The 13,266-nt window shown below is 34.3% G+C and overlaps 1 protein-coding gene across 2 annotated transcripts in view; it reads left to right on the top strand.

Annotated features, from left to right (window-relative positions):
- LOC132734976 (protein mono-ADP-ribosyltransferase PARP14-like) overlaps positions 1–13,266 on the top strand; it is a 52,904-nt gene that overhangs the window by 4,692 nt on the left and 34,946 nt on the right. For both annotated transcript variants that reach the window (XM_060721886.1, XM_060721893.1), the window contains exons 2-6: positions 4,708–4,949; positions 6,587–6,862; positions 7,671–7,916; positions 8,771–9,004; positions 11,767–12,945. In XM_060721886.1, the coding sequence (XP_060577869.1) occupies positions 4,739–4,949; positions 6,587–6,862; positions 7,671–7,916; positions 8,771–9,004; positions 11,767–12,945 (2,146 nt within the window). In that variant the 5' untranslated portion in view covers positions 4,708–4,738. The remainder of the gene's footprint in view (positions 1–4,707; positions 4,950–6,586; positions 6,863–7,670; positions 7,917–8,770; positions 9,005–11,766; positions 12,946–13,266) is intronic.

Raw genomic sequence — 13,266 nt, 5'->3', positions numbered from 1 at the left:
ACTTGTGTAATAAAATGTGATTTAAAATTCACCCGGAAACCACCATTTAACTTTTTCCCCTCAGACCCCTGTAGAAAGAAGTGACTGTGTTATTGTTTTAACTCAATCTTCCATAATATTTTTATGTGCGTCAAGCAAACAGCGTCTTACTTTAAGTACTTCAAATCAGAATGAACTTCTTGATCCTAACATATCTGAGATACTGTCATATTTCAGGTATTAATTTAAAGAAACCATTTTCAGATGAATCACTCTTACTTAGACTGTAAGTTGTAAACTATCAACATACCTTATTGGTTTTATTTGAAATATCAAACTCTGTCAGCCGTGCAAACACTGCATGCCTCGAGGCTATGTGCTGTAGAAATTGTGTTGGAGTATATACACGGGCCTATGTAGACGCATAAAATACATTTCTTTTGGTTAGTTTAGAGGCAGATGGGATAATGTAAGGCCTCAAGATAATAAGTTGTGGCAGCAAGATAAGAACTGTTCTGCAAATATTACCTCTATGCATTGAACAGTAGTCTCATTTTTTAACACTTGAAAGTGTTTGAATGAGCGGTACTCAGTTTTCAACAATTGATCCTCAGGTCAAAATTGGCCCTAAACCGGGAGTCACTTGTTTTATAAAGACCGAGTAATTCGGGAAAACACATCTTGCCTTCTTGTCGAACGAAAATATAATTACAATTAATTTTGCTTAAAGAATTGCCTAGCAGACCTCCATATAAGTTATATGAATCATGCCCTTAACACCATTGAGTTCATATAATCATAAGGAAAATTCAAATAATACATTTTTCAAACTTTAAGTCTCTTGATTGAATGTCTACCCTAATTTATAAATTTTATTTGAGTACTTTGCAAAATTACTATTCAAGCGTATATTATCTCGCCTTAACGGTGCTCTTGTTAAATTGTCTCTTGATTTGTTATCTGTTATATACAGGCTTCCTAGCCTCTGACACCCTTTCAAAATTTCATTTTATTCAGCTCAACTCATTGGTTTTTCGTTTAAGGCACACGCGTTCTTTTAACCGTCGTATGAACATATTAGAGGATGTTTCTAAATTCAAAATCTCACCACTTTCATATTTTATGTTGAATTCTGCTTAAGCTGGTGATAGGCGGCGTGGAAGGTAGCTTAAACTCCCCTTTACCGTCTATGAACACGCTCAAAATAACCGAGTAATCTATGCAACAATTATATTTTCCCCTTTTTTTGGCGTTCTTTAGGGATTCAGTTTTTTATTATTCTATTGTAACTATTGATTATCATGAGAAAAAATAGACACTTTTTACATGTGACTTTTTTCAAATGAAAATATTAACATTGTGAAATTGGTTAAAGATTAAGGCTTGATATCTTCTTTTCATTTATTGTTTACAATATTGATGGTTCCTTGTCTTTAAGAGCCTTTATATCTAGGTGAGCAAAATAAGGTTTATCATTGCCCTCTTGTTAGCTCACCTGAGCTAGCTCAGGGTAAGCTTTTAGGATCGTTGACTGTCGTCTGTCCACATTTGTTCGTTAACACTCTAGTGGTCACATTGTTGCCTCAATTGTCATCAAACTTGGTCAGGATGCTTGTCTAGGTAATTGCTCGGATGAGTTTGAACATGGGTCATCTCAGATGAAAAACTAGATCACAGGAGCTAAAAATAAAAACATCTTGTTAACACTCTAGTGACTACTGTTTTGATCCAAATATTCTGGACATTGGTCTAAAAGTTTGTTTTGAAAATTTCTAGGTCATTCTCGAATATGGGTCACCTGCGGTCAAAAACTAGGTCACACCGCCCAAATATGGAAAAACTTTGTTAACACTCTAGTGGTTACATTTTTGACTCAATTGTCATCAAACTTGGCCAGGATGCTTGTCTATGTAATTGCTTAGAGGAGTTCGAACATGGGTCATCTAGGTCTTAGGAGCTAAAAATAGAAAAAAAAATCTTGTTAACACTCTTGTGGCTACTGTTTTGATCCAAATATCCTGAAAATTGGTTTGAATGTTTGTGTTGATGATTTCTAGGTCGTGTTTGAATATGGGTCACCTGTGGTCAAAAACTAGGTCACACCGCCCAAATATGGAAAAACCATGTTAACACTCTTATTTGTCACATTTTTGACTCAGTTGTCATCAAACTTGGTCAGGATGCTTGTCTATGTAATTGCTTAGATAAGTTCGAAAGTGGGTCATTTCGGATGAAAAACTAGGTCACAGGAGCTAAAAATAGAGAAGTCTTGTTAACACTCTAGTGGGTACTGTTTTGATATTAATATCCTAAAAATTGGTTTGAATGTTTGTGTTGATGATTTCTATGACATGTTCGAATATGGGTCACCTGGGGTAAGAAACTAGGTCACACCGCCCAAATATGGAAAAACCTTGTTAACACTCTTATTGGTCACATTTTTCATTCATTTGTCATCAAATTTGGTCATGATGCTTGTCTGGGTAATTGCTCAGATGAGTTCGAACATGGGTCATCTCGGTTGAAAAACTAGGTCCCAGGAGCTAAAAATAGAAAAATCTTCTTAACACTGGATACTGTTTTGATCCAAATATCCTGGAAATTGGTCTGAGAATTTGTTTTGAAGTTTAAATGTGGGTCACTTAGGGTCAAGTACGGTTGACTTTAAACCACTTGCCCCTCATCGCTGTGGGTTCGAATCCCGACAGGGACTTTGGATCCTATCATGTGAGGAAGCTATCCAGCTAGCTGACTGAACGTCGGTGGTTCTACTCAGGTGCCCGTTCGTGCCTGAAATAATGCACGGAAGGGCACCTGAGGTCTTCCTCCACCAGTAAAGATCGCGATATCACGATATCATGTGTCGATGTGACGTAAAACCCAAAAACAAACAAAAAACAAACTTGGTCACGCTGCTCAAATTTGGAAAAACCTTATTAACACTCTAGTGGTCACTTTTGTGACTCACCTGTCATGAAACTTGGTCAGGATGCCTTGTCTAGGCAGTTGAATGGGTCATGTGAACGATCTAGGGCCATCTTGGCCCTGTTGTTTTTGTAATTGTACTCGTTGTAAGTTTACAAAGATTAAGTATTTTTATGCTCCCGATGGGAGGCATATTGACATCGCACCGTCTGTCCGTCTGTCGTCTGTTCGTCCCCACTTGATTCGTGTCCGGACTGTAACTTTGTCATACATTGATGGATTTTAAAATGACTTTGCACAAATGTCTACCACGAGAGATGTGTTGCGTCTAAGAACAATGTCCCTACCTGAAACGTCAAGGTCACACTATCATTTTGAAGTTTCACATTATCGCAATAAGAGTAAAAATTTGGTACACACACTCGTGTCCGGTCTGTAACTTTGTCATGCATCGAATGAATTAAAAAAAAACTAGGCATAAATGTCTACCACATCAAGACGATGTGTCTTGTCTAAGAATGAAGTCCCTACCTCAAAGGTCAAGGTCACACTAACATTTTTAAGTTTCACATAATCACAATTAGAATTATTAGGTACACACAATCGTGTCCGGACTGTAATTTTCTCATGCATCGAAGGATTTTAGAATAACTTTGCATAAATGTCTACCACATAGAGACGATGTGTTACGTCTAATAAGCTTGTCCCTACCTTAAAGGTCAAGATCACTTTAACATTTTGAAGTTTCACGTTGTAACAATAACCGTTTATAGGAACACGCATTTATGTCCGGATTGTAACTTTGTCATGCACGGAAGGATTTTAGAAGAACTTGGCATAAATGTCTACCACATCAAGACGATGTGATGCGTTTAATAATCACGTACCTTAGTAACCTCAAAGGTCAAGGTCACACTGCCATTTTGAAGTTCACTTTATCACAATTAGAGTTTATAGGTACACACGTTCGTGTCCGGACTGTAACTTTGTCATGCATCAAAGGATTTTAAAATAACTAGGCATACATGTTTTCCACATCAAGACGACATGTCGCTACAAAAACTCATGTCCCTACCTTCAAGGTCAAAGTCACACTTATAGTTTGCAGGTACTCATGCTCTCGAGAAGAATTTAAGAAAGAAACACATTCATGTCCGGACTGTAACTTTGTCAATGCATGGAAGGGTTTTAAAATAACTTTGCAAAAATGTCTACCACATCAAGACAATGTGTCGCGGCTAAGGCTTATGTCCGTTTGTCCGTCCGTGTGTCCCAACTTACACAACAATCATGTCCAGACTGTAACTTTGTCATGAATTGAGAGATTTTGAAATAACTTGGCACAAATGTCTATCTCATAACAATATTCTGTCGCGTCACTTCTTCAAAGGTCAAAGTCACACTAATATTTTGAAGGTTCACGCTATCACAATTAGACATTACAGGTACAATAATACAAAGAACAATTTTAAGCAATAAGTTACTTTCATTCTCTTTTCTTTTCATAATACAATGTACCTGCATGCTTAAGAAACCTTTTCGGGGGCATTCGTCACTTGGGTGACAGCTCTTGTTTTATAATTTACAAGTCATTGTTTCATCGATTTAAATGCATGCTTATGCATGATTAAGCTCTTTTTCTCAATTCTTGTTTTATTATAAAATATGCTGTAGCTTCGCGAAACAGATAGAACGCGTCTATGGTCCGGACGGTTCAAATGTTTTCTCATGATATCTTGGACATTTTTGCTCATGTATTTACATGTATATCATGACTATATATCTAGTCATTATATTTTTCAGCTTTTAAAATGTAATAAAACACGGTCATAGAATGAGCGGCAATGAAGAAGGTGATGGAGAGTACAAAGATGGCCCGAAAGATACAATTGAAGTTCGGGGACCAGAGAATCTAATAAACCGATATAAGTTAGACCTTTTGCAGCTTTACTTTGAGAGTCAAAAGGATTTGAATGGCAGTATTACAGACATTTCATTTGATGCTGCTAATGCAGTTGTTGTAATAAAGTTTGACTCCGAACAAGGTATTTAAAGATATTTTTGCAACAGTATTCACGTGATTCATATGAATGTTTTGATTTTTGCTTATTTAAACCATTTTGCTTTACTTGTACATCATTTTAGCTGACCTGAGCTTAACGTAGTTAGGATTATCTACTTTATGACCTTTTGTGACTGGCCTGTGTCCGCATTCTCTCAATTCAATTTTGTTTAAAACAATTCCTAAAACGTTGGTCTATGTGTTGTAAAAAATGAAGAGGATTGTTCTGGCAAAAGTTTTTCGAAATTGTACAACAAATGATTCAATTCCATGTAGAACTGTGATTGCCAATGCAACCAAATGAATAATATTTCTATGAAATTATAAAGACTAGAGCTGATATGTCCGGTAAATAAACATTGTCTAGTACAAACCTACCAAAGGCTTATGGGTTTCCCTTATATGTACATAATAGAAACATTCAAACCTACCAAGGGCTTATGGGTTTTCCTTATATGTACATAATAGAAACTTAAAAGTGTTTCGTCTACAAGTAATGCATTTTAGGCTATAGCTTTGATACTTGGCAGTAATAATCGTCTGATAGAGTCTGACCTCTTCCAAATTTATTGAAAGCATAGCCCATCGGCCACAATAAGCCCCCAACGACGACCAGAGATTCCAACGACCACCAACGGCCCGAGATTGTGGCTCTGTAATGTAGTTTTTTTGTATTTCGCTGGTGGGAAGCAGTTGAACAAGATTTTGATCCAGCCACTACAACATGTTTTATTTATAGCTGTAGCTATAATTGTTTTACTATATGCACAGTTTCTAATGAAGGGTAATGAATTTACCATAAATACATAAAGTAAAATTTTAAAAATCGTTTTATGAATGAATACAAGGGATATATCTCAGATATCTAGAATGCATCATTGTGAAAGATTTTTGAAATTAAAGCTTTTGGGCCAAAATTTGCCCTGCCCCAAGAAGGATTTTCTTCAATTTATAATGGAGGGGAAACAAATCATATTGGAATGTATTTTATACATGTATACATTTATTGCCATTTTTTTTAAAAAAAATCAATCGCTGGGAGTAAGATATAATTGCTTTGCAGGGATATTTATGAAATGATTTGAGCACATTATAAGGACATTATGATTCATACCATGCACGTAAATATGATTTTAAAGCGTGAATGTTTTCTATGTTTTCAGAAATAGATAAGATAGTACTTGAAAAAAAAACTGTATCTATATTTCAAGGTTGAATACAACTATGTAATACAGTATATATTTTATATCTTATCAGATAAGAATACTTTGCAATCTTGTTGTATTTACAGCTAAAACTATGATTTGGACTAATATATGCACTGTTGTAGATGTGATTTTTTTATTAACTGACCTACTTTTCAACCCAGTGATGAACTTCTTAGCTATGTCTTGTAAAAGAAAGTGTTACTCGGATTAGCATTATAGGGCCCTTTTGGTCCTCTTGTGTATTTTATATTTGATATTAAAATAACAGTTTAAAAAATATGCTTGAGAAAAGTATATTTTATTGTAAAGAATGTACATCTTATTTACATCATGTATAATAACATTTCTAAATACAAATGTATATAATAAAACATAAAAAAAATCCAGTGAAAATTGGTTAACATATTTTCAGCGGCCCAAAGGATAACTGAATGCCCGAGCCATGTTTTAAAAGGAGAGAGTCTTAAAATAAAACTACGTCAAAACCCAAACTTTCGTGCAAGATCGGCACAAACCACACATGCAGGGTCAATAGTTCGTGTAAGCGGACTGAAAAGAATTGAAGCAAAGGAAATAGTAGAGTATTACTTCGAAAACAAAAGACGGTCGGGTGGAGGACCAATTACATCTTTTGTTCCTGTAGAATCAGATGATGATACATACGAAATAACGTTTGAAAACACAAAAGGTATACCATTTACATCAAACTAACTTTTATAACAGCTGTTAACCTTGACCTTAAATAAACATTCACACAAAAGGTCAAATAAATAAATTTATTTTGATACAGTTTGCCATGTCTTTGCTTTTGATTTATGGATTTGATATTGATATACATATATACTTGGGCAAAAGAACACTTGTAACAAAATTGATATGTTTTGTAATTCAAATATTACCTTAACCTACAAATGACCTAAAACGTCAAGGGCAAATATTGAATTTCGCCTCGATTGTCGTAACTTTATAATTACAATGTAAGCCAAACTATTGAAATTTTCTTAATTTCCAATTTTATTTATACTTCAATAACTTGCACAAAAAGACAGCACATGACAATACTTACATGTTGATTTATTTTATTTGATTTGATTTATTGACTTTGACGACAAATTGCTCTTAGCTGCCAAGGTCAAAAGTACACAAATCGAATTGTTTAATTATTTTTAAATGACTTCGACCTTAAAAAAACAATTATTGTCAATGTCAATTATTCAAATTTTCTTCTAAATTTGGTTCAATCTTTGACAATATGATACATACATATGTCAAAACGGACAGGATAATTAATTCAAATGTGATCTTGAACTTTCAATGACTTTGACAGGCAAGTCGTAACATGAACTTTGACTTTTATTTTTCACATAAAAATAATGTTTTGTTTGAGTATTCTTTACTATAATATTCTTACTCTGAATTGTTTGACATTTGAAATAAGAAAGAATCGAGTTTGGCCCCTTTGGTGCTCTTGTTAAGTTTATTATATAATTTTGTAGATGCAACGTCAGTTGTACAAAGGCCTCATATTATAAACGGATTATCAGTTGATGTAGCACTACTTCATAACGATAGAGAAACTGAATACTACAAAGACAGGTTTCTTATCAAAGGATTACCGAAAAACACGTCTGACGAATACCTTTTGTGCTTCATTAAAGCAGTAACAGGAATGAAACCAAAGTTTCTCGCATTTCATAAAAAGGAAAAAGATGTTGTTCTCGTCATTATGAGATGCGATCTTGGTATTTATCTGAAAAAATAATTAATTTATAAAAAGATATTTTATTATCTAATTGGCAAACAACAACAACTATAATGCATGGTCATATATTTTGTCACGAGATTGTATACCAGTAATAGTCTGTGGCCGAGCGGTTAAGGTCATTGATTTCAAATAACTTGCCCTTCACCGCTGTGATCTCAAATTCCGTCAAGAACGTAACAAGGAAGATAGGAAGCTATCCGTCAAACTTTGCTTGTGACGCTGGTTCTACCCAAGTGTCGAAACCGATATAACTGGACAAAAGAAAGATCACATTTTTTAAAGTCTGATAGTATGCTTTTATTCAGCTTTTAGCTCACGTGAGTTGGCTCAGGGTCAGCTTTTAGGATCATTGAATGCCCGCCGTCTACCTTCCGTCCACATTTTGTACGTTTACTCTCTAATAATAACATTTTTACCTCAATCGTTACTAAACTTTGTAAAGATGTTTGCCCCACTTATTGTATGAACACGTTCGAACATGGATTGTCTCTGATGAAAAACAAGGTATCAGGAGAAGAATAGAAAAATCATCACTCTAATGTGTACAAATGTCCTGGGAATTGGACAGAACGGTTGTTTTTTAATGATGTCTAGCTAACTTTCGAATATAGGTTATCTTGGTTCAAAATATAGGTGACAGCCCATAAAATGGCATATATGGCAACATTTTGTTTGCATTTGCACAATTTTAGGTGCAGATATGAAAGTTTTGATATACAGTTTAAGTATGACAATTTATTTGCTTTTCATTCATTTATCAATTAAGATATTTAATAATCAGTTGTTCTATATAAGTGTCATTATGACCCTCTTCTTTACTTTATTTTCTAGATGTTGCACAGTTTATTGAACACTGCAAAGAAGAAACACTTGAGGGTGTAAAAATCCAAATATATGAGGTAGAAGTGTCAAATGTCATTCATGTCAGTAACCTACCTGAAAATATTCACAGTGATACAATACTTCTCTACTTTGAAAACAAAAGAAAAAGCAAGGGGGGCACTGTTAAAAATGTCATTCGGTTGGATACAGCATCGTGTCTTGTGTACTTTGAGAATTATAAAGGTATAGATGTTTTTATTCCAATTGCTATGTATGGTTGTGTGGAAAGAGATTAGTTATATTTATGAATAAATGGTTTGAAATAAAATGTTACTGAAATAAAAATATAAAGAAATATCATTTTATTGAACATGGTCTGAATTTTGTAATGTTACAATTTTTTTAAAATCTCTTTATCTAAACACAAGCATGTCTTTAGAAACATTTTATTACAAATAATTCAAATGCACTTGCAGAATATGCCACAATAAAAAAAGAACTGTGATCCATCTACTGTTTGACAATCACAAATAAGCATTTTTTGGGAAAAAATATTATGGTGTTTATTAACATGATTGACTAAAATCAAACTGAAGTGCTTTTAAGGCATTAATATTGTTTTGAAAATAAGACATGAATATCCTTTGAGTGATTTATGCGTCGCCTGTTTCAGATAAGCGGCGACACATAAAGAGATCGCATCTCCATCCGTCTGTCCGTACTGACTCAAGTAACGTTATGGAATGAATATTTGTGTTCATTCTGTACATACTTGTGTTGTGGGGAAAAACATTGCTTATTAGGTAAAAATACGTCGCTTAAGAGTTTTTGTTTTTTTTAGTACACAGAAGATTAAAGAAAAAACCAATACCGTCAACTCGTTGAAAAAAGTCCGTTCTTCTGTCCGTCAGTCACAAAGCCTGTCCTAACTAAAAAACTACTATAATGGATTCGCTTTGTTGCGTCGGTTGGTCGGACGGTCCGTCTCCATTATCGTGTCCGCTCTATAAATCCTATACGAATTGAAGGGTTTTCTTCAAACTTGGCTCAAATGTTCACTTCAACAAGGGGATGTGCAGAACCCATGTTGCCCATGTGTCAGTTCAAGGTCAAGGTCACAGTTGAAGGTCAAATATCAATCAATCAAATATTAGACAGTATGTCGTGTCCGCTCTGTAAGTCCTACACTAATTGAAAGATTTTCTTCAGTGTTGGCTCAAATGTTCTCCTCAACAAGGTAATGTTAAAATATATATGAAGTGTCACAATTAAGATATGCAGGTCAAGTTTCTTTACTCTGTATTGCATTTTGACAAAGTTATGCCCCTTTTTAAGTCTTCAAATTTACAAACAATCAAATATTAGACAATATGTCGTGTCCGCTCTACTCTATAAATCCTATATTAACGGAAGAACTTTCTTCAAACTTTGCTCAAATGTTCACCTCAATAAGGTTATGTGCAGAATCCATGTTGCCTTTGTGCCGGCTTAATGTCAAGTTCACACTTGAAGGTCAAAAATTGACTTAGAAATTGTTCTTAAATTTTAATATGTACTTGAATATTTATGAAACTAGCACAGGTATTTGCTTGAAACTTAAGAGATATACGTGGTGACACAAGTAAGATATGCAGGTCAAGTTTCATGACACTGTATTGCATTTTGACAAAGTTATGCTCCTTTTTAAGTCTTTAAATTTACAAACAATCAATACTAGACAGTATGTCGTGTCCGCTCTATAAATTATATACTAATGGAAGGATTTTCTTCAATTTTGACTCAAATGTTAACCCCAACTGGGCAAAGTGCAGAACCCATCTTACCCTTGTATCCACACTTGAAGGTCAATAATTGACTTAGAAAATGTTCTGAAATTTTAACATGTACTTGAATATTTCTAAAACTAGAACAGATAATCATTTGAACTTTCAAATGTCGCAAGTAAGATATGCAGGTCAATTTTCATAACTAAAAAAAGTGTGGGGGATAACTTTGTATTGTATTTTGACAAAGTTAAGTCCATTTTGATGTCATTAAATTTATTTACTATAATATTTCTTAAACCAGAACAGATATGTACTTGAAACTTAAAATTTATATGAATGGTTACAAGCAAGCTCCGATGACGAAAATTCTACAATTCCAATGAATTATGACACAGGTTATGCCCCTTTTAGGCTTTTTAGATAATGTTCTGGTATAACCATTAATACTTAAATATTTCTGAAACTAGAACAGATATTCATTTGAAACTATATAATATATGAAGGGTAACATGTAAGCTCAGTATGCACATTTTGTCCACTCTTAATTTCATTTTGACATAATTATGTTATTTTCTTAACTTCACTGCTTTTGTTTGTTTTAGTACATTGGGAAAATGAAAGGTATTTATAACTGTTTCGAACATGATTTGACAATATTTATTTATACTATACAATTTGTCTTTTTTCACCATAGCTAATTTCTTATTATGTATATGTATTTGTGCCACTAAAGTTATTCCCTTAACCACCCTTCCAAATCGTCTTCAGTCTGACATTGATGGGGGTATGAATCGCATTCAGCGATAGTTCTTGTTATTAAAGTTAAGTTATGCATATCATCCGCATTTTTTTTTTTTTATTTTTGTGATTTTTGACAGAGTAATGGCCCTTTGATTAAATACATTTTTGTTTTGTCTGGACTACTTCTCCTATAAAACTCGTATTTAAGCAATTTAAGAGAAACTTTACGTGTTCAAACGGTACATCAAGTTTAGTTGAATGGTCTGTGGCTGAGTTATGGCTCTTGAATGATAAAGCGTTTTCGCCTGGTAATAACATTTGTGTCCTCTGCTACACAGTAACAAGTAACAGCAACATACTAAAAAGTAGCCGCAACATATAGAGAACAGACTGCCCAATCACCCTTTTTTGCAAATGCTTAACTGGCTATCACCAGGCGATATATGTTATCGTGTTCTATGTTTACTAATACTTATGAAGTACAATTTGTATTTACAGTGATTGAGAGTGTGTTAAGTCATGCCCATGTTTTACAACGAAGGGATATAATTGTAAGAAAATATTTCAAATGTGTTGCACAAACAGAAGAAGAAACATTCAGCACAAGTATCCCACCAGCAGTTGCTATTCCTGATTTAGACATCCGAATACTTAAATTTATTCAACAAAATGAAGAATTTAAGCACATTGTTGAACAAGAATTACTCAGTCACCACGCTCAAATTGATTGGCCAAAGGAAGGATCCGACAGTTGCGAAGTCAGTATTAACTGCATTGTTGATGAATCAAAAGTTTTGTCCAATAGAGTTATTTTGAGGTGGGAAATGGAAATTAGAGAAGTCTTCAAATCATTGATGGACAAGATTTATGTCCATAGTATAACCTTAATCGGTGAATTTAATTTTGATGATTCGTGTGTTGAGTGCACCGCAGGCAATGAAGAAAACACTCTTGTTCTTTTGGACAGAGGTGAATGTAGGATAACTTTCTTGGGAACATCTCCAAAACTAGCTGCCACCTTATGTTCTCAGGATAACTTCTCAGGGGATGCCGAGGAGGAGTTAAAAGTGGAGAGAGTATCTCTGACACATGCAGTTGAATTTAAAATGTTGAGGTCATTGGACTACAGAGACAGGATAATTAAGGAAGTCCCAAACATTTCTATGAACGAAAACGAAGAGAATCTAGGTGTTGATTTTGAAGGGTATCCTTTAGATGTTAGGAATGCCAAACTTTTAATGCTTGAGATGAAAAACGAGTACAATATTGTTTTCTTATATTCCTTATCAGCATTATCGTCAAAGTTGTATTCAAATTCGCTTACAGTCGATTATGTCAACAAAAGCCTCACGTCTGCTGGATTGGATTGCATATGGAAAGTATCTCAACAGACTTTAATCATATGCTGTTTAAAGAAATATGATCTTGAAACATGCATACGTGTTATTAAAGCGTCAGTCATCGATGATGTCATTCATCAGCACACTAATGAAGTAGATATTTGTGACATGAGTCTTTTAGAGACAGAGTTACATAAATTAGAGGCACAATACCTAGGAAAGGTAGCAATATCGTTAGAAGGGGACAATGAGATATATCTCTGTTCAACGAAAGACATACGGGATGTGATTCTAAAAGAGATTCAAGAGGGCATGATGAAACAATCTCGATGTCAAGGTAAGCATGACACACATATTGTATTTTACATATTTACAGATTCATAGGGTTATAAAAAGTAATCCGCACTTATACTTCTATTAGGCTTACTTGGTGAAATTATCTCAAATGATTATTTAAGAGTATTTTTTCTTAGTCGGAAATTAGTGAATATTTAGGGGAAAAGATATAATTTTGGCCGGGTTGCACTGATTCAAACCCGGGTTATAGTATAATGAATGTCGGGCGGCGGTCGGGCGGGGAAAATATTTTCGTAACAGTTTTCTCAGCAACTACTTATCACAGCCTCTTAATATTTTGCATACAGCATTGACATATGGT

Source organism: Ruditapes philippinarum, unplaced genomic scaffold (genome assembly GCF_026571515.1).
Source record: "Ruditapes philippinarum isolate M1 unplaced genomic scaffold, ASM2657151v2 ctg6347_1_1_1_1, whole genome shotgun sequence".
NCBI classification, from domain to species: domain Eukaryota; kingdom Metazoa; phylum Mollusca; class Bivalvia; order Venerida; family Veneridae; genus Ruditapes; species Ruditapes philippinarum.
The sequence above is the reverse complement of the archived record's forward strand: the minus strand, read 5'-3'. Positions and strand labels throughout refer to the sequence as shown.